Raw genomic sequence first — 22,561 nt, forward strand, 5'->3', positions numbered from 1 at the left:
TTAGGTAACGGGTAGAGCGTTTTTAGCATGTCGACGCGTCAACCGAGAGGATTCGCGTATTTCAAGCTTGTCACGAACGAGGAGCTCGTATTGCATACGTGCCTCCCTCGCATGCGGATCGCGGTTCAGCATCGCGTTGGACACGACATTGCACCATACGTGGCAAACAGGGGTTGTGGCTACGGAGATGAGAGCTTTGTAGCAATGATACCGTTGTGTCACTATGCGTAATCGAAACCAAGCGTTGTCGTCGTGATACGACTGAGGGGGAGCAGTTTTGTTGACGAGGAACGCGTGAGATATGTCAACGTAACGAAAAACGTGGCCAGCTTTTATATAATATTGTATGGTATATATGATGATAAAATATATTTTTTGTTAATACAAAAAGTTCCGTTAATAATATAAGCATCAAAAATATTATCTTTATATTTTTCATACAATTGATTGAAAATTTTGAAATATAAATAATGAAAAGTTAAATGTATGGATAAAAAAATGATAATATTATATATATATATATATATATATATATATATATATATATATATATATATATACAATATATACATTATTATTTTAAAACTCATCATTAGTGCTTTTTATCATTGATGCAAAGGATATATTGGATGATTGCATAAGTTCGTGCCCGATTTTCATAGATGGCATTAAGTTACTGCATGGCGGAGTTCTATTGTTTTCGTGTGGTAATTGTCGCTTACACCGAATAGATGACGTTGTCTTATGTCAATTTAGCGTCAGACATTGTTCAGATAAGTCCATTTGTGCATAAGAGAAATCATTAAAAATGGAGAACGAAAGGTGCATTTGCGGCATGTAATGCTATATGAATTTCGGAAAGGCGTGAGTGTTGGGATTGCACACAAAAATATTCAAAGCGTTTATTTGGACCGCGCTCCTGCTCTCCGAACAGTCAAAAAGTGGTTTGGCAGATTTCGAAATGGTGATTTCAACATGGAGGATCAACCCCGCTCTTGACGGCCTTCTGGCATCGATGATGACATTGTGCATGCCTTAGTGGAAAGAAACCCAAGGATTACAACTGAGGATATTGCTGAGAGGCTGAACATCGATAATTCAACCGCTTTTCGTCATTTAAAAAAGCTTGGATACATTTCCAAGCTTGATACGTGGGTGCCGCATCTCCCGACTGAAAGGAATAAGCTGCAGGAAAACTGCAGGAGTCGCAATGGGAAATTCTGCAGCACCCGCCATATTCTCCAGATATTGCGCCTTCAGATTTTTATCTGTTCCGGTCTTTGCAGAATAGTTTAAATGGCAAGAATCTCAATTCCGAGGAAGCTGTCGAAAACCACCTTAGAAACTTTTTTCAAGAAAAACCAAGTTCTTTCTTCAAAAATGGAATCGACAAGCTTATAGATCGTTGGAAAACCATTGTAGAAAAGAATGAAGACTATATAATTGATTAATAAAAGTGTTATCTCTAAAATATAATCTATTGAAGTTTATATTTAAATCGGACACGAACTTATACAATCATCCAATATTAATGCGCGAAAATTAGAATGATTTAAATAAAATGTACAATATATAATTGTATCTCCTAACGTATCTCCTAACCTAATCTCCTAACGTAAGTAGAAAAGTCAAAAGTTGCTACTACGTTGTGTTATGATATCGTACAATGTAATACAATTTCGACAATCGATGCAATATCGATTATAACAATATACGATACGGCACTCGTTAAACCATAAAATTTTATCTAAAACGTCGATATCAACGGTAAACGTAAGGGGAGTTGTAGATCGAGTATCTTACTTTCATCCTTCGGTCTACACACATGCAAGTAAAGCACCACACATCCCACCTATTTCAATAAAAATACTATAACCAAAATGCACCTTTCTCTCTCTCTCTCTCTCTCTCTCTCTCTCTCTCTCTTTCTCTCTGCAATATACATATAATTTCTCCGTCGCCTATAAAAATAGTCAACGCGGAATCACAATAAGTTTCAGCGGAAAGAGTCGAATGAAGGAACGGTCGTGAAACGCGGCGGCTTTTATGAGACACGACATTTCGGAAGCAGTAAAATTCTATCCTGTCAAGCGTTCGCATAAAATCCTTGCTAGCCAGCCACTGTGGCGCAAATACGAAGAAGGTAAGCAGCGTACGCTTACTCTCGATTCGTGAAAAAAGGAAGAAATTGAAAAAAAAAAGGAAGAAAGGAAGAATATAATTGTAGTATCTTGTCGAGGGAGATCGCTCAGCGACGTAGGTGGTCGACGGCATAAACGTCGCTTTTTCATTAATGTCACTCGCATGCTCGTGTAATGTGTGATAGTCATACTATTGGCGACGATAAAATAAAAATCTTTTTGCCAGCGTATCACGTTGATATCTTATACAAGATCACGACAAATTGAATCGCGTATACATAATGAGTTTTAAGAAGAAAACTACACTTGACCCTATCGCATGTCACTTGAATCTTCGACAACGAAATTGATGACATGTTTCGCGAGTGAAAATCTTGCCCCATATAAACTGCCACTATCGTACTATAAGACACCGCTTGCCTATTAATGCATCAACGATCTACAATGCGGAACGAGTAGTAAGAGAGAGGGATGTAAGAGCAAAGTGGTGGGGCTAGGGAGACGAAGCAACCGTAAACACAACCGGAGACTGCTCGAGATGCCGCGAAGATCGTTGCCCTCTCGGAAGAGTAGAAGCGCGGCCGTAAAGATTTTAGGACTCTTCGGACACGCGAAGTTGGCTCGCGCGATGCTTCGCGAGAATGAAAATGAAGCACCCTCCTCCGCTCGTTTCCGCCGTAAATTCCTCCGTTCTTCTTCAACATTCCTCACGATTCGGCCGAGTAAGCATCGACCGAGAGGAACGATATACGAGAAAGAAGAGGGCACGAGCGCTCGCGTATTTTTATGTCGCGTATATTCGCGTGCTCGAGTATGTGAACTGTCGTCGGATCGTCGTCAACCGCTTGGGCGTCGTAATATTTTACGACATTTTTGTAAGTCGTAAGCCGCCCTCAATAAAGGAAAAGGTACAAGGAGAAGAAAGTGACGGATCATTTAACCCCATACCTCGTAAAAGAGAACCGCGGCTCGACTCGCTAGACTGTGACCAACTTTACTATCGACCCTCCCTATCGAAGCGTCAGGTGATCAAGCCCTATCCCGCGACTAGTAAATAAGCCACCCTCGAAATCGCTTTGATTTACGTATAAAGTCTTATCTTTGCCTTTGACACGTTTAAATGATTAAAGATCATATATCGGATTCTCTTTGTAAATTTCAAATAACAATCTTATTTCAATAATATAATTATAATTATTCATAATGATAAAAATATTAAGCTAGGGCGCTTATAATCAAAGAGAAACAAAATAAAAATAGAAAAAAAAACTTATCACGATAATATACTTAGGTTTTCAATTATTTCGTGTAATATTACAAATCGTTTAAATTACTGACTCGAGAACTTAAATCGTTATTTATATAAAACGAAAAAATAAAGCACGACGCGAATGTTACGCGACAAAATAATCTGGCTCCTTTTCAGTAAATCATTAAACATTGATATTCTGCGGTTAAATAACAGTATCGAGTATTTTTTTTTAAATTAAAAATAACAAGAATTCCTTAGTTAACATACAAGATATACATGTAGTGCTGTCACATAGATGTTATCTTTGATGAGAAAAATAAAAAAAACGTTAAATTTTGTAACTAGTATATATAAATGTATGTACGCTCTTATAATCAGCGCTCACAACTATGATAATTATAGCCAAGAATATTCAGGCAGATTTTCAAGTATGTCCGGTAAAATCGATCGATTCCGTGAACTGATACGCAATGCTATGAAAACGACGAGCTGGGACAAGAAACACGCTTTTACAGTTTTCTACTCCGTCACGTTTCATTGTCTGTCAAGCATCGCGTGCTATAACAAGTTGTGAAAAATTTAAGTGCTATTTCCAGATAGCTAAGCGACATAAATCGACCTATTTCGTTAAAAAAAAAGAGAGAGAGAGAGAGAGAGAGAGAGAGAGAGAGAAGAAGAAGAAGAAGAAGAAGAAGAAGAAGAAGAAGAAGAAAGAAAGAAGAAAAAAGAAAAAAGAAGAAAAAAGAAGAAAAAAGAAGAAAAAAGAAGAAAAAAGAAGAAAGAAGAAGAAAGAAGAAGAAAGAAGAAGAAAGAAGAAGAAAGAAGAAAGAAGAAAAAAAGAAAAAAAGAAAAAAGAAAGAAAAAGAAAAAAGAGCACATTTTGTAAAAAGACATCACCGACGTAAAACATGTAGGAGATATCGAAAATGTCCCTTCCATGTCTGCAATCTTCCTTTCAGCATAAGTGCGTCTCGGATGATTGATCGTATCGAAACCGTGAAAAATAGAGAAAGCATCATCGATAGCATCATCGCATCGGCACTATGATACATCAAGCGAAGGAAAAGAATGGAATTTTGCCATTCGTGCATTGTATGTATCGTCGCCGACGACGAGTCGTAACTTTCGCGCCAGTGGCACGACGGTAATAACTAGAATCGGGACAAAGGATATCATCATAAGAGAACGAGAGATGAGTCAAACCAATACGGGAAACGGTTTGACTCGAGTCACTAACACGAAAGATTCGTTCAACAGGCTTTTGATACTCACGTCGTAAAGTCAAGGAAAAAAGATTTCAATTATAATCCACATGACATACGATTTGTCGAATCGTATTTTTGAACATTCGTTACAGATATACGATTATAATACGATTATATTAATAAATATATGATACTTTTATTTAAACAAAATTCCAGAAGGATTTACAATCTGAAAACGCGCCAATATTAAAAATTAAAATCCTCTTTAAAAAAAAATTTTTTTTTTCCCCCACAGAACGAAAGCGCATACAAAAAGGACGAGAAAACATTCAACAGGAAATCGTAATAGGATAAGAAAAGGACGATAAGAAAAGAAAAGAAGAAACTGAAGGAAAAGGAGAAAAGTCAGATGATATAGAGAGAAAAAAAGAATAAAATTCAATAAAGATCGATGATAAATTTAACTCTCTTGGGATAATTGTTAAATTGCAGCTTATAATGTTTCTAACAGTAAGAAAAAAGTAGGTTTATCTTGTACGAAATGCTATTGCTTTCACGCATTAATTATCTATATATTCATAGTGAATTAATCGCGTTGAGAAATGTTATGTGAAAAGCGATATGGCGCAATATAATCCTTCACATCGCGTTGGTATTTTAATCACGAATTATATTCTCCTTATCCTTTCCAGCAATATACATACATCGACATGACATTCACTTGTGTGGGGGCAACTATTATCCAGCTTCAACTAATCGCAAACTTATTGCCTATTAATCGACCGATAGTGTTTATACGATAAAGCCATAAAACAGACACCTTTCGCGATGGCATAGCAATGGCTATGAATATCACGGTCGGTTTAACAAATTATCACGATGGCAAGACATGATAGATAAATTAATTTAAATTAGAAATTTAGAAGCTGTGTATGAATAAAAATTAAATATTTTAAGTAACAATAAAAGAAATACTTTTCTTACAAAACGTATATATAATATATATATATATATATATATATATATATATATATATATATCACGTTACTAGAAAATATAAATATACGGAGAATATATGTGCTCAGATAAAAAAGGAAAAAAAAGTTTAATAAAATAATGAAAAATTGATTAAGATTTTTCGATATTGAATGGACCCTCGATAAAGAAAGAAAGAAAGAATTAATCCCATCTTAAACATAATCTAGTTTTGCTTTTATTTTTAATAAGTCTCGTTTGTATTCGCGAAAATTTCAAAGCTGTCGCTATTTAACACACGGATAAGAGGCAGCTCGATATGAGACTCGCGATGCAGCGGTTGTTGTAGTAAGTCATAGATGTTTTTAAACTTAACATAAGACAACGTTAAAATTATCAAACTATATTATTAATCCTCATTTAAACGCAATTTACATATGATTATATTCAGTTCTATTCAGTATAATTATGTGTGATTATGTGCGTCAACAAAGAAAATTTTTTGTCAACGAAGACTGATTAGAAGATGAAGAGATTTGAAGTTCAACTTACAGCATTTCATTTTTTAAATAAAACAAGAGTATGTTTTGCGTCAATATTAAGAGAATATATTCCTAAAGATATATCTTTTCAATACGATGCTCCGTTTGATAGAATATGAAAAAAAATGGTGTATAACATGTTTTATATACTATAACTATAATATTTTATAATCTCCAAAAAAAAATGCTCTTCAAAAGCGGTAGCTCTATTTCGAAAGCATTTTATGTGTAATAAATTCATTTCTTCCGATTCAACGAATAAAAGGATCTAGAAAAATGATTGCCGAATTTGTAAATGTTAATACGAATAAAATGTCATCGCGCGCTGGTCAAACAAGAAAGAAAACCGACATCGAGGTCTTCACGAGATTTACGAGCAGGGTTTTCGTTAGAGGGTCGACACCGAAAGAAAACTACGGTCGTAAAAGTTTCAAAATGATCGATACGAAAGTACGAGAGAGAATCTTGCTATCTCATTCCATGTAACCGCAAACTGTCTTCTTCTGATTAACTTTCCGAAAATGATTCCTTCATATATGTACGTAGAACACATAGTTAAAAATCGATATTAAATTTCTCTTTTTTCTAGAGTATCTTTGAAATTTCACAGTCAATTAGCCAGAAGCGAAAATACAAAGTAAAAAAAAAAAAAAATATATAAGATACACATTTATTTTTAAATTTATTTTAAAATAATCTCTGTGTAGTCAAAAATTAAAAAAAAATATATTTCAAACAATTTATTACGTGCTTATTAATTATGTGATATCAAATCTCATTTAAGAGGAAAGACTTCGTAATCAGCCAATTACAGAGCCGTGCAACTGTCGAAAAAAAAAGAAGAAGAAGAAGAAGAAGAAGAAGAAGAAGAAGAAGCCATAAACTCGGCTAGTTAATCACAATAGTGTTCGCACACTATCTTCGTGCTATTTGGTGAATTTCTTTGGTCTATCACGTAATCGTGCGCAACAGAAATTAATCTTTACAACTGATCAAACATCTTTTAGAGTTAAACGCTGACAAGAGGTGAAAACAGACCATTTAAGAAATTGCATATAGTATCCGCAAAAATATTGTGAGCAATTAAAAAAATCACCGATTGCAACTATCTCATCATCTTATACTTGAGATATCTTTTATGGAGAAATTTATACTTTTCATGATGTCAATGTCGGGACTCTGAGTTTACCGCGTGTACGATGTCTGTCGTGAAGCAATGATCACGCGTTGCGATTTTGCAGGTCACGTCCGCGTAAAAATAATGACTAGCGATGCGTTATTAAAAGCTCGTACTCAATGCCTCAAAATGCAAACTCGTAAAGTCAAATTTTACAACCCCATATATTCGCCGTAATCACCCCCTACCTAAAGTTAGGGCATAATCTCTCCGTAACGTCGTGGCGGATACTGACTTTCTGTATCGACTTCATCGAGTGCCACGCTATTTTTCCATTAACGTCGATTGTATACGAGAAGAGGCGCTCTTTGATAGGTAACCCGATAATTAGACCGCGAACGCATACACTGTAAATCAATTAAACGCATTTATTCGTCGAACTCGGTCATGTACCTTACAGAGAAGTAAACGTGATACGCGTTCTCGATGATTTTAAATTTTAAATAAATTCTTATTTTTGTTTTTAATGTTCATTTTAAAAAGGCGAAATAATATACCGCGTGCATACAATAATTACGTGTTAGGAAAAATTACGCGAACAAAGACACTACGACTACGGGAAGACGACGGTTATAAATATACTGTTCTATGTGAATATCCCTTTCTTTACCTACTGCATTCCCTCCTTCTCACAAAAAAAAAAAAAAAAAAAAAAAAAATCATCCTGCTCTGGCAATATATCTAGGAGGAAGAAAATTGTTAGACGCACAGAGTTACGTGTACAGTTCTCTCTAGGAGAAAAGGATAGATTGGTGGTTAGCCCCGTAAGCAGACTTTTGCTTCCTTTAGCCGATTTACGGGAACAAACTATTTCATCCGTAAGCGAGCAAAATAACGATAACTTTTAAAAACGAGCAGGATCGTAAAAGCAAGAGTGAGCTCCTAGGTTTCGGCTTTGGTTATAAGTTCGTATTATATTAGCCGGGTTCGCATTGCTCGCCGGCCAATGGGGGACGCTCGTAAAACGAGGGTTAACATTCGGTCGGGTTGTCAAGTGAAAGAGTGGTTTGAATTTCGTTGGGATCACTGTGAACGACGTTATAAGTACGCTCCTTGCTTATGCACCGTGTCTCGAGGCTCGCGACTAAATTTTTAAAAGCGACGGTGACAAACGGCGATGCGATAGGTGGATTCTTCCGCTATATTATTATTGAAACGCGAGACAAACAACTGCCCCATGATAGCTTTCTAAAAAAAATTTTTTTTCACAAGTTTTATAAAATACGTTTTTCTAAAATACATAATACATATGCTATTTTATTAATTTACAATAATTAATATTGTAAAAAAGAAGCAATAGTTATTTTCACAATCGAAAAAATAAAAAATCGAGAATTTACACGAATTTGTAACGAGCGTTAACAACATTGATCAATTTAACTCGAGCACAGAGTTCAAGAATTATTTCTCCACGAAAGATATACGATCCCTCTTTCTTCTTCAAATATTTGTACAATGATCATATAATGATATAGAGATTTAAAATACCATATACGCATAAGGATAAGCAATAACTTCCTTTACTTAAGTGTACTAAATGCCAGTCTTTGTTCTTAAACTCCGCGCAACGCAGGAGGTCCCGCTATCTCGCCGTTATACTTTATTATATAATTACTTTTATTGAAAAAAAAAAACGTTATCACGATGGACGATCATCATCAGAGTTCATGAACTTTGGTTTCATCGGAATCTTTGCGAAGATCGTTCGTAAAAAGGATATAGGCAGCAGAGTCATGTGTTTATCTTCTTGGTTGCACTCTGTGCGCAACAAAGTCGCGTGTGAATAAAAAAAAAATCAATTATTTTCACACTAAAATATTGTATGCAGTAATGAATTAAATTTTTTCAATTTTAATTTTTGTTGAAAGTAAATTAACTTAAATTTATACTGTATTTCATAATCGACGACGCAACGACAAATGTAATAAAGAAATTAAATATCGATTTGGAATGTGGTGATTGATAACGACAGAAGCAATGTATTATTGATCCTTTTTTTTTTCTTTTCATTAATGGCGCTATTAAATTCTAGTCCAGTTTTCGCCGAGAACTGCGACGACTGCCGGTATTACGCTCTGGCACTGTCGTTCGCACCAGTGCTATCATACCGTTATAAAATCCGAGCAACCGGAATGCACGAAGACCGACCGACGAACTATCGCTAAATAGCAAGTCTCAATTTGCTCGCGATATGCTTTTTTTTCAATCTTCTTTCGTTCAACCATATTAATCTAAAACGTATGAATACGTTTACGTTCTCATAATTCGTAGGCAATTAATTATCTTCCTCTTTCTTCGCTAATTTTTTTCTTACTATTTTTTTTAAATCGCTTTTATACCACTTATATAAATAATTCATAATTTTTTAATGAAAAAAGTATGACTATATTGTTTCCGTTATAAAAGATAAAATTTCGTAAACGCGCGAAAGATGGAAGAAACCAGAGATGGATGGAGGCTAGAAAAGTGTGCAACAGGTTGGCAATCTCAGTTTTCATGCATATATATACGTATGTGTATCAACAAGCATTTCGTATCTTCTTACTTACCCATTTACTTTATTTAGTATTCGTTGCGCAATTTCGATCATATAGTTAATTTACGCTACTTATACTAATCATGCAATAACTATTTGAACGGTATATTTGAGAAAGACTACATAAAAAATATATAAATGTAAACTGAAAATTAAGTGACTTATTTCACTGCGATTAACTAACTTTGTATTAAAGCTTATGATAAAATAGATCACATCTTTATCTGTGTCTCTATAAATCTTTTATATTCTTTTTGAAAATAATGAGATAGTGTGTCGTTATATTGTATTTTACGACATGCTTGTCTCATATGCTTAACCAATGTCGAGAATATAGATGTCAATTATTTTACTTACCATTTGCCTTTGCTTTTTTTGGCTCGATTATTTCCTCCTCATTTGCCTTTACTTTGTTTCGAATATTCTCTTCATATTTGTTCACGAATATTATCTTCATTTTTAACTCTGTTCTTTTTGGCTCGATTATCTCCTCCTCATTTGTACTTGTTTTTCGCTTCTTTTCCAATAAATATTTAGAATACAACAGCAAGTTGGAATCATCTTGACCTTGACATATCTTGTCAAGATCACCACCCTGTATAACCAGCAAAAAATTTTAGCTATTTAGCTTATTATTGATTAAAAATTAAAAAAGTTTCACGAATTACACGAATTAATTATTCAGACGAATTAATATTCATTTAATAAAACTTACTCGTATTATCTCCTCATTTGCCTTTACTCTTTTTGCCTCCATTATTTCCTCCCTTTTTTTACTCGCTTTTCGCTTCTTTCCCTTTCGTTTTTTAGATACCTCTTCATTAAATGTACTAAAGCATGTATCTAAAATCTGACGAGGTATCAAGTGCTTATTTGTCTCGGGTATAAAAAAGGCCGGTTTTGGAGAATCTACTAGATCCTGTGAAAAAAAAAATCAATTAATGACACAAGGATATTGAAAAATGTCACAGTTATAAAATATCACTAATTCTTAGATACCTCTTCGTTAGATATAATTGAGCATGTATCTAATATCTGGCGGGATATCAGATGTTTATTTGCCTCAAGTATAAGAAAAGGCTTTATCGATTCTGAAGGATTTATTAGGACCTGTCAAAGAAGATCAATTATTAATTAATGATGTAAAGATATCGAAAAATATTGCAATTGCGAAATATATCATAAATCGTATATAATCTTCAATAGCAAAATTAAGAACTTGTTTGTTCTTAAGTAAATTCGAAGAATAATCGTTTAGTTTTAAAACGTAAAAGTAACAAGTTAAGAATATAAATTTATATATCACGAGAACTTTATTTTATATAATTGCAATTTTACAATAAATATATAGATAAATATATTTATACAAAAGAAAAAAAAACAACAACAAAAAATACTAACGTATTGAGGTAATTTTTTTCCATTCATCAATTCTTCATCTTGCTTCGATGCTCTGGTCTTTTTTGTTTGAACTGCTGATTCCTCTTGCATTGTTCGTCTTTGACAGCAATCTGCGCATATACAAAGCTGGCCTAGGCAGAGCCTCTTGTGGTCCGCAGACTTTATCTGTACATTATGATTTCTGCACAACGTGCAAGTTGGTAGCCTCCGATTCTTACTTGAAGATTTATATGAGCCTGCCACTGATGACTTTTCAGAACCAACCATATCGTCAATATTCATGGCGCTTATAGAATTCTTCTATTAATGGATGAAAGGATCTTCTATTTCTTTTTTAAGATAGAAGGAAATCAGATCGCTTGCCGATATCGAGACAAAATTCAGATAATTGCTTGGATGAAATAACGATCGTTCCTGTCTTTTCCGCTAGAGTTCTAGCTCGTAAAACACATTTTTCATATTGCTACCTAACCTTTATATTTCTGTATTCTGAAACACACAAGAGAATTTTCATCATTTAGATGATAAAAAAAATTTAAATTAAAAAATTGAACTTTTGAACTGGAAAAAAAAAAAGCTTAACAATGATTCTTAAAGTTGAAGCAACTATTTATGATCCTGAGTATATTTCAATGAATGAATTTTATCTAATTTTTCGATATTTGACATTTCGGTATCTTACATAGAAGAGTAAATTAAATTCATTAATTTATTAATGACATAGTGTTAAATTCGCAAGATAATTTTTATATAATAATATTGGCCGTATTCTCTCTCTCTCTCTCTCTCTCGAGCCGAGTATAGCTAGCTAGCGTTTGTCCTGTTGCTCCGATAATCGATACACAATATATCGTCAAACCTATCTCGTCTGTGTACATGTACATTATTCATGATGGATCGATACAATGTAACTTTTGCAACCCGTCCTTTCACAATCATCGACTTGAGAATCGTGAAATAAACTGGTGCATTCGCGATCGGTCTATGTCAGTAGAAACACCACTCGGAGAATAAAGAAACACTTTCTATCTACCTCGTTTATATTAGTAACATGAGTTTTCTTTGCCTTTGAGAAGGACACGACGAGAAATAAATTTTCAATCGACTAAAATAATCAAGGTTATAGCTTATCTATATTTATTTTTTAATTGATATGACATAAGTAAATTACAAAGTTAATAGCATTCCTTATTTGTCAATATTAAATGGCTGTTATATTAGATATATCTGTATGATATTTTTAAATAAAACACGCATTAAAAATGAATTAAAGAAACCGATTTTGTCAAATAAACATTGTCCTATATATATCCTAATAAATTTTGCAAATAATGCTTATGTTAGCAAGTGGTATTTTTTGTCTTCTACGTAGACTAAAAATATTAAAGTAATAAAGAATAATAGAGAAATTTGAAAGTGGCTTTTTTTCAATCAGAGACATAACTTTTCCTTTTGATTATTACAGTATATTTTTACTTTGTATACATAGATGCAAGTAAATGATAGTTTTACTAAAAATATTCTCTTTTTAATGTACGTTCCTATTATCTACATTATATCAATCAAAAATTGATAAGCAATAACGATTTCGAAAGCTAAATAGTCAAGTGTATGATAAAATAATAGAAATACTTGGACGATAATTACGTAAATCCAATAAAACAAACATATGTAACATGCGAATATTAACTAAAATTGTCAAAGAACGCGATATTTAAAAACACGTTGCGTTTAGTTATAAAACAAATGTAATAATAAAATTTGTAAGATCTATTACTAGCGATTATTCGTGTCTATATCTATGTCCGGATAAAGGATACTCGAGCCTGAAATAGATAATGGATAAACTACATCTAGAAAAATTATGATAAATTCTGACACGGTTCAAGCCACTGTGAAGGACACGGGAGTCACGATCTCGCTAAGGTAAAGATAAATTTCTACCGACGCCACCGCAGATGGTCGTGGCAGGTAAAAGATACGGCATACAAGAGATACAACGCATCAAAACCCTCCTCATTAAACACTCATGACTCGTCTAAGAACGTAGGACCACAAATTACATGTGAGAACAACGGAACGCGGCGCGAAAAAAAACAAAAAAAAACGACGACGACGCAAGCGAGTAGAAACAATTGCGTAAAAATTTATTATGCTATATATTTTAATCATTTTTATTTAAATCAATAATGTTATTCGTATTCAAAGACAGAGACATTAAAAAAAATTGTAAATTTCAACACTATGTATTATAAAAAAATCATCATCAAGAAATGATTCGAGTTTTATATAGCATAAATAATATCGGCAGTGATCGTTGCTTTCCTCCGCGATAATAATGTCGAAGGTTTTAAAGTTTATAGAAATCTGCATGCGATACGAATATCGCTTGCAAAGCCACGTGATTCGCAATATCTTCCGCGATAACGCGACGATGCGATTATTCATAGATCAACTCTGATCCATCGTAACTAAAGGAAACTATTATCTATAAGAGGAAATCGTGTAACACGAGTTAATCTCAAATATTATCTCATTTCCTCGAGTCTACGATGAATAGCATTAAATTATACACTCGTGCGATCGATTACATAATTATTTGATCTTATTTGTAGTTAAAAAAAAAAAAATAATAATAATAATAATTTTCGTAAAAATATTTCTGTGATATCTATGAAATCAATTATTTTCGATAAATCTTTTCACCTTATCGCTAAGATTAATGAGTCAATTAACTGATCACTCTAATTTGCACATATCGCGAAAGAATTTTATCAATTCTTTATTTAAAGAAACGCATCCCAGACAGCACAAGGATGTCCTTAGGACGTCCAAAGGGCATCCAGGACATACATGTAGGATATCCTTAGGATATCCCATTGTAATCCTCAGATCTCCTCTGGATGTCCTGAGGAAGAGTAAATGATAACCGTATATTAACCTCTGGAGAATCCAGGGAGATCCTGTGGAACGTCCTAAGAATTTTTATAGGATATGTTAGGGATATTTTTCGTATGTTTCAAGGAGCAAATTTTAAAATTTAAATATAAATTAAAATTATGTTTTGCTATTTACTGCCAATATTAAAAATCTAATATTAAAAATAGTTCACCGTTTTTTAATATTTGAGGCTTTCGTACTGTACATGAATATTTTAGGTTTGGCTCCCGGGTTTGAGTTGTGTAATATTTTCTAAACAATCCAATATCTGAATTCCCTATGTTGGGATTGCATCAGAAATTGAACTGATAGAAAATAATTACATTTGTAATTTCCTGTCAGTTGCTCTTTGCAAGCTTTATATAATTCTCATGACCAAATCTCAAATACGAGTTCGCGTGTCGCATAGCGGTAAACAAACGAACTAGCGGTTGAATACTATTGTTTGTAAAGTTTTTGGAATGTTGCGAACGGTAACATTTCTCATGAAATATTAAATAAATAATAATTTTGGATATATATGAAAATGTGCGCATCAAACTCAATTATTAATATTAAACGAAATTAACGTTAACAATTAATTGCACATGTATATGTCCTCTGGAAATCCAAAAGACATTCAATATAATAAACAGGGCAGATATATCCTACAGATATCCTGGGGTTATGCAGTGGACATTTATAGGACATTAATACTTATTATAATACTTAAGATTTCTAAATTATATAAAATAGCCAACACAACTAAAAATAATTATGTATGCATATTAAACTTTTATAAATATATTTATAATAATATCTTAAAACATCCTACAAATGTCCTGAACCATCCTGGACATGTTCAGGATGATCCTGAGGATGTTTTGTGCTGTCTGGGATTATATTTATATCGAAACATAGTATCTATAAATAATATTATAATAATAATAAAGACATATCTCTCTCTCTCTCTCTCTCTCTCTCTCTCTCTCTCTCTCTCTCTCTCTCTCTCTCTCTCTCTCGAAATTAAAATAAAAAGATAGAAATCTTAATGTGCTTACGAAGGCAGATCCCAACTACTAAGCCAATTACGCATAGTAAATTCGTGCTGTGCACGCGAGAGAGGCTCGGAATAAATCACATATATATGTACACCGTGTCTCTCGATGTTATCGCGATGAAATCGCCGCGAACGCTATTTTTGCGAATAGATCTCGGTAGCGTGGAACGCGAATCGCAAACGTAGTAGAGAAGAAGGGAATACATCTTCGCATCGGTTACATTGTACGTCGTTCGCGCGAACTTTTTAACCGACGACGACTTCCTGGCACGTCTCGGCAGATGCCATCAGATGCGACGTACAGTCGCTCGTAAAAGTACACCCGGTCATTTGTACAAAAATGAAAATAAATAAAAAAAAAAAAAATATTTTTTTAGTACAGTCTTAATAATTTTCTACATATATTATATACGCGTAATTTTTGTTCGCATTCTTCCCGTTATTTTTCGTAATTACTTTTTACTTTTATTAAACTAAAATTATAAACTTCGCATCTTGACAAGAGACAATAGATTCATTTGAATATTACATTTTAGACAATTACTGTTAAGAGCGTATTTTTTTCTATTTCTCATATGCTTCAAATACTTTTACGAATGACTGTATCGGAACGAACGACTTCGCCTAATCAGACTTGTTAGATTTCTTTTTGACCCCCTCTAATATTTATCTGTCGCGCTTCGTCTTTCGCACTACGTCTCCATCTATGACAACTCTATATCATCGCTAATCTTTCAATTCTTTTTTTTATTCTCAAGTTAATTTTATATTCTTTTTAATTCTCTAACTCGATATATCGGCACGGAGGATTGATAAAAACGTATACAACTCTGGACGTCAAAAAAAAAAAAAAAAAAAAAAAAAAAAAAAAAATGAATAGAAATAAAAAATTGTTGCGGATAAAATAACAAACTATAGATATATATATTAAAAAGATATGGTATAAATTTTTAGAACGATCTTCTCATTGCGTTCAATAAATTTAAGTGACTGATCTAATCCTCGGATTGTAATTGTCTTGTCTCGCGTCTATAAGAGGAGAAATCGGTAGGCGACACGCGAATAAGAGATCACGCGGAATCGATTGAATCACGACTTGTCTAAGATAAATACAATTGCGGGAAGTTTCCGCGAAATAAAAGAGCGAGAGAAACATCAAACGGATTCGTGCGAACACTCGCAGAACTTTTTTTCAGCCCTTGTCGCGAACGGATGATCGAAACGTCGAACGTCGTCGTAAAGTTGACAGCGTCTACGTGTCGGGCGGGAATTTCTCAAGATCGAAAGTTGATTAAAACTGTTTGAGAATCCGTATCTTATATTGCTTATTTATTTTCATTACGAACGTGTGCTTTATACGAACTCTCTGTTATGTAATTCTTACGTAATTGAAATGCAAGAATTACACTAGAGTATTTTGTAAAGCGCCGCGCAAAGAAAAAAAAATATAATCTGTAGAAAAATTGTTCTCAGATATAACACGTGTGTTGCATCAATCATTATCATTCTGCGCAATTGTTGTTAAATATCTCTCAGCTTGAGCATCGTGTTATCGTGCAAAAATAATGTATGCTAGTATTCTCTAATAAGTTCCTATCCACAAATTATTTCATGGAAGAGAGAGAGTAATTGAAAGTTAATATCGCGATTTTCTTAATATATACTTTAATCAAAATTTCAAGACCAACTCTCACCTACTTCGATATTATAATCAATTTTTTCAATAATATCGAAAATATCTTTTTATATCTCTTTATGCCGCTAATGTGCTCCGTTTAGCATTCATTTCTATAGTAACAGTCTGCTGAAACGAAACCATATAATAATAAATAGATTCTTCGAAAAGATAGAATTACCTTGTTATTTTCTCTCTCTCTCTCTCTTTCTAGTTTCGATGCTGTTTCCGTATAATGAACGCTTGGCGGATAGAATTGGCGGCGGTCGTGCGAGGATCCACTGATTCTTGACACACGCGAACACTGTATCTAGGGATCACGCGAGATGGGTCGGACACGGCGGCAGCTCGAGATTGAGAAATCCGTGTAGGTGCGTTCGTCGGCGCGTTTCGCCGGTTTCTAGAAACCCGCCGGCCGCGCGGCCAAGCCGATGTAACTTGAAGTCAGCCGCACGTGCGCGCTTGTCAAGGATCTGCGCGCGAGATCTCGGAGGTTATATCGCGGATACGCGGGAGCGATCCTCTGCACGTAGACACGCGCAGGTGATAGGGGGGAGGGGAAAACGTTGACGGGAAGTCTCCGCCTCCGGAAATGCACAATCCTCCCCTCTATGCTACTTTTCTCACCCGCTTTCTTCCTTTCGCCGCGCCTTCACTTATACATCCGCTTATCGCGTACGGATATATTCCTCGCGATCTTATTAGTCCGTTTCTCGATAATAAGGTCTCGCGAACTCACGATACAACGATACGTTTCGATTGAAGATAGCGCCGAACGCGAGCGATAAAACAAAGTCGCGAAATACTTATATCGCACACGCGCACTTCGGTCCAAGGTCTCTCTCGTCTCTCCTCCGCGTCGCCAGTCACGCACGCTGTCCTTTCGCCGTTTCTCCGATATACATTATTTTTCTTCTATCTCGTCAACGATTATCCAACGATTCTCGCACGATTCTGTCGCTCGAGGTGAGCGTCCCGATCGGTGCTGACTGGTACTACGCGATTACGAAGCGGTGGCGAAGAAACGGAAGAAGCGAATCGAGACACTCTCTGCATCGGGAGCCGTCAAACACGCTCGACCGCGCCTGCGGTCCGTAACTCACTGAGAGAGTACGCTGCTGTCTCGGTCTACTGGTAGCGGGTAGCGAGCGTTCGCGAAATACACGTTGGCCGCGAACGGCGCGTGGTGGGGGAAACGCGTCGCGCCGCGGCGGGAGATACGGCGATTATTCCCTAGCGGAGCGCGGGAGGGGAGGGAGCACTCTCGCGCGCGGCGGTATAGAATATTATAGAATTGTGTTGCCGGTTGTCGATTGGCATAATGGAGGTGGTATACGAGATTCTAGCTAGACGGAATGCGCCGAGATTTTACGATCGAAATCATCTAACCGACGTAGACGATCGACCGACTCCATCGCGTAGATATTCTCATACGTATCGTCTCTATGCGATGTATGCGCGCGCATACTGTCCAACGTCACTCGACATTCATTCGCATTCCTGCTATGGAAAATAAATAATAAAAGAGATGTAGTTTACATACAATACACATTCGTAAATTAAATAAAACATATTTAAGGATTTCCGTAGTATTTGCGATGTGTAGAAAACAATTTAGAGATTTAATTAAACGCGAAAATATATGTGCATTGCTTGTACATTTTGTTTTCGTACGTAGTTGCTTTGTAAGATCTCTTCTTTGGAAAGAATCGATTGATAAAAGAGGGAGAAAATATTAAATTTTCTTTGCTTAAAAATGTTAAAATACGTTTACAAATATATAGAAATATTAACGCGCGATTATATTACTTCTATAAGAATCTATTGTCTCTATCAACTTGTAATTAACTCTTTATAAGAGTGAATTTATCGACCGTACCATACGTAAGCGAGACAAATTTTCATAGTCGACACGTCGGTAATCTACGATTTTTATCAATAATATTTACAATGACGTTCGCGCACATGTGACATTTATTACGTATACATCGATTACGCGTGATATTGCACTTTATGAAGCTATACTATTTTTTTTTTTTATCATTTCTTACACATTCTCTTACATTTTTATCCTCGGCAGGCACGTGACAGCGACGTCGCGGCGCATTCCAGAAATCCTCGTATAATGCACTAAGTATGCAAACAATGCAATCTAAATAACCAAAGACGCGAGGCGTATCGTATCGAGATAGGTGGGGAATAAAATTCAAATGAAGAAAGTGAATGTGTATATGACGTTCGCGTGGAAACAACTCACGATCGTAAAACGAAACTAGTCGTGGAAAAAGATTCAATACATGTATACCCCGTTTTTATGTTAATATTCCTCACACACGCACGTATGTATCTCGCACATATACATTCTCTCTCTCTCTCTCTCTCTCTCTCTCTCTCTCTCTCTCTCTATATATATATATATATATATATATATATATAATAAGATTCTTTTTATCCATGTAATCAAAAAGACTAATACTATCGTAATAGTTGAATTAGAGATGAAACATATGTATGTGTGTGTGTGTGTGTGTCAAAGATCCATAGGACATGCGTGCTCATTCGAATTTATGATATATATGCGTATCTTATGTGTGACTGCCGTTATTAAAAACTTAAACAATCTCAAAAATTGCGCTACACTCGCCGTCAAGTAAAACGTTAATATAGATAACCTCAAACGTATATTGAAAAGAATATTGTTAAAAAAATATGAAACATATTTTCAGTTAGTCCTTCTCGCTTGATTTAATGTACGTATTTATATTTTATTATATTTTATAAGCGCTGTAAATTCTTGAAATAAGTAACTTTGTAGCGTTGATTAAAATTTAAAATAAAAAAGAAAAAAAATTATTGTTTATTATCTTTCTTTGTAAATATCGATCGCGAGATAGAAAATGTTCCGAGCTACGGTTAGAATTTTTCAGCTCGCTATAATTCTAAATTCTTATATCAGGAACGGAGAGACAGCATATCATAAATTCCGTTTTATTCCTCACATTTTATGTATGTATATACGCATATTCATAAAATAGTCAGAAGCTTTTAAAACATTATAGACTCCGCGTCAAATCCGATAATAAAATCAAGATTTTTATCTCATCATAGTTTTTTTTCTTCTTTTTTTTTGTACTCTCTTCGCGTAATAATTTATGCACTTCTTGTTTCATCAATTCTTTAATTTTGCCCTAATCTGATTCTAATTGGCGCGCGATAGAAAAAAAAAATAAATAATATATTTACATATTTTTAACGTATAGAGATTTTTTTCTCTTTTGCAAAAACTTATGTTACTGAGATCTTATATTTTAAATAAATAAGAGAGTGACAAAATTATTGTGTCTTAATCTTTTAAACTATTTTTCCCTTAATTATTTAATATTGCAATACATGCAAGGTATGTTATCTCTATTAAAAGTATTTACGCCTTATTTTATTGATTAATATTCTTAAAGCTTGCTATATGCAATCTTTTTCATTTACTGGGATTGCGTATCATCATTCGCCAACTGTAATAATTTAAGAAATTTTACGAAATCTCAATTCTATCATTTTAGAAGCTTGGAACGCTCGATAACGACGGCTTTGTCACGAAAGGTATGCAACGTAATTTTTAATAACAGCGTACAGCACGACAGCATATGTCGCGTGACGGACGAAATATTAGGCTCGTAATAAGTTAAGTTTCGTACCACAAGGAACGGGTATTAAGAGCAAATCGCGATAAAAGATATCGAACCGTACACACGCTACTCGAGTGTCAAGTATGAAGGTGGAACTCGCGATACGGCTCTTGCAAATATTCCCGTAACGATGGCACAGCGCATTCCACGTGGTACCAGCGACAGAATGGACAGCCAAAAAGGAGAACGACGCACCGTGATTGGCCGGAGACCGAATCGCTCCGATAAGGAATCATATGCGCGCGGCATGTCGCGAGATATGCGCCCGAGCCGAATTCAATTTAAGATACGTAGTAAGATGCCCGCAATAAAAGAGCGATGATGCAGCGGAACATGTTCGATTATTTATCGTCGCGATTATTGAGCCTCGTCATAAATCATACGTAAAGGAAATCCGGCGAAAATTCATAATTGTATCGATCGAGATACGCTGACTGGTTTTTTGCATTTTTATATACCCGCGGTGCTCGATCCTTTCAGGACATTCTCTCGATTCGTAAAATAAAACGCGCATTCAGCCAACTGTCGAGGAACAAATTTCGTTTAGGTATTTTTGTCTCACGAAAATATTTTGTATGTCGTGTGCATAAATTTACATCAAACGAGAAGCGTTTAACTCTGTGCATTGCAAATCGATAAATAAATTGTTTTATTTATCACCATTTTTTACATTATCAAATATAAAAATCGAATATATACGTATATACATACTTATATTGAAAATATTTTTGCTTATTATTTTATTTAAAAAAAAAAAAAAATATATATATATATTGTCACATATCTTAGAAAATGTTCTAAATATATGCTTTCAAGATTGATACCATGTGTAATAGCTTGTCAACAATATTGAAATTATATATAAAATTTTTAGATGAGAGAGAGAGAGAGAGAGAGAGAGAGAGAGAGATAAATGTAACTATATGTTTTATTTTTGTCACTCGTGTAAAAGATATAAAGGTTACAGAAAAGAGGTGCGAATATTGATAGTCAATGTTAATATTGTGCATTTAATATCGACATAAAATATCAATTATTACAATATATTTTTTTCATCTATCCTTTATAAATTCTTAGCAGAGCGAGTGCAGCGAAAAGTCGTGTTACGTTTAAAAAATAAATGTAAAAAATATTTTCTTGCGGGAAGAAGAAATGAAAAAGAAATCTTATATTAACTCGCAAAGATACGATATATAAACGGGATATAAATATACAATATATATATATAATAAGAGAAGAACGAGGTAATGGAGAGAAGCTTAAGAGTTTTCGAATGTAAATGAAAAACCGGTTAAATTGACTTCTTATTTAAAATGTGAGAAATTTTTACTTCATCGCAACAGCAACGTGCATTTGTATGGAAGAAAAAAAAGCACATGGCTGATATTAATACGAGTGGATATCGATTCTGTCTGAATAAAGTTACAGTCTATAATCGCTTTTCAGTTATATGGACATTTAGTTCTCTGGAAAGAGAAAGTTTTAGAATTACTTCTGCGAAGAATCGAGAGTGAATACACAAAGTTTTAAGAAGTCCTTTAATGCGGGTAATTTTTTGCTTATCTGTTGGAAAAAAATCGCTGACTCTTTACGATAAATTAGCTGCTGTCTCTTAACATGTAACGAATCTAATTTCAATAATCTGGATATGTGCTAGAATATTTATATTGTTTTGCGGCTCTTTGTCAGTAGAAAAGTCGCATTAAATACTAAAAAATTAAACTATCCTGTCCGCAATTATATAAGTAGATTTTTCGATTGGCGCTTGATTAAAAGCAGGATCCCTTTTATACGTGACTAATTGACGGGATTCGGCCAAGAATGTATCTCGGCAATTCTCTCTTGAAAAGCAATCTTTAGTAAAATTAATGTAGAGAATGCGGACATGCTTATCAGAGCTCGGGATTCGGAATCGTCGTTAGCCACCGCGAAATGGAGACTTGCGAGTAATTAGATTCTCTCAAAAGATTACGGAGCGGATGAAAATAATCGGCC

The 22,561-nt window shown here is 34.5% G+C and overlaps 1 protein-coding gene across 3 annotated transcripts in view; it reads right to left on the bottom strand.

The window, feature by feature from the left end:
• The window catches only part of LOC138943224 (uncharacterized), a 57,811-nt gene that overhangs the window by 6,178 nt on the left and 29,072 nt on the right, over positions 1-22,561 (bottom strand). For 2 of the 3 annotated variants that reach the window (XM_070313829.1, XM_070313828.1), the window contains exons 3-6: positions 11,230-11,718; positions 10,828-10,938; positions 10,544-10,747; positions 10,186-10,423 (exon numbers count right to left, since the gene is read on the bottom strand). In XM_070313829.1, coding sequence (XP_070169930.1) covers positions 10,186-10,423; positions 10,544-10,747; positions 10,828-10,938; positions 11,230-11,511 — 835 coding nt within the window. In that variant the 5' untranslated portion in view covers positions 11,512-11,718. Of the gene's footprint in view, positions 1-10,185; positions 10,424-10,543; positions 10,748-10,827; positions 10,939-11,229; positions 11,719-17,064; positions 18,287-22,561 lie in introns of those variants that run through there. The other variant, XM_070313827.1, reaches the window with a different exon arrangement.

Source organism: Polyergus mexicanus, unplaced genomic scaffold (genome assembly GCF_030449975.1).
Source record: "Polyergus mexicanus isolate NDT 795.1 unplaced genomic scaffold, iyPolMexi1.0 SCAF_25, whole genome shotgun sequence".
NCBI classification, from domain to species: Eukaryota; Metazoa; Arthropoda; class Insecta; order Hymenoptera; family Formicidae; genus Polyergus; species Polyergus mexicanus.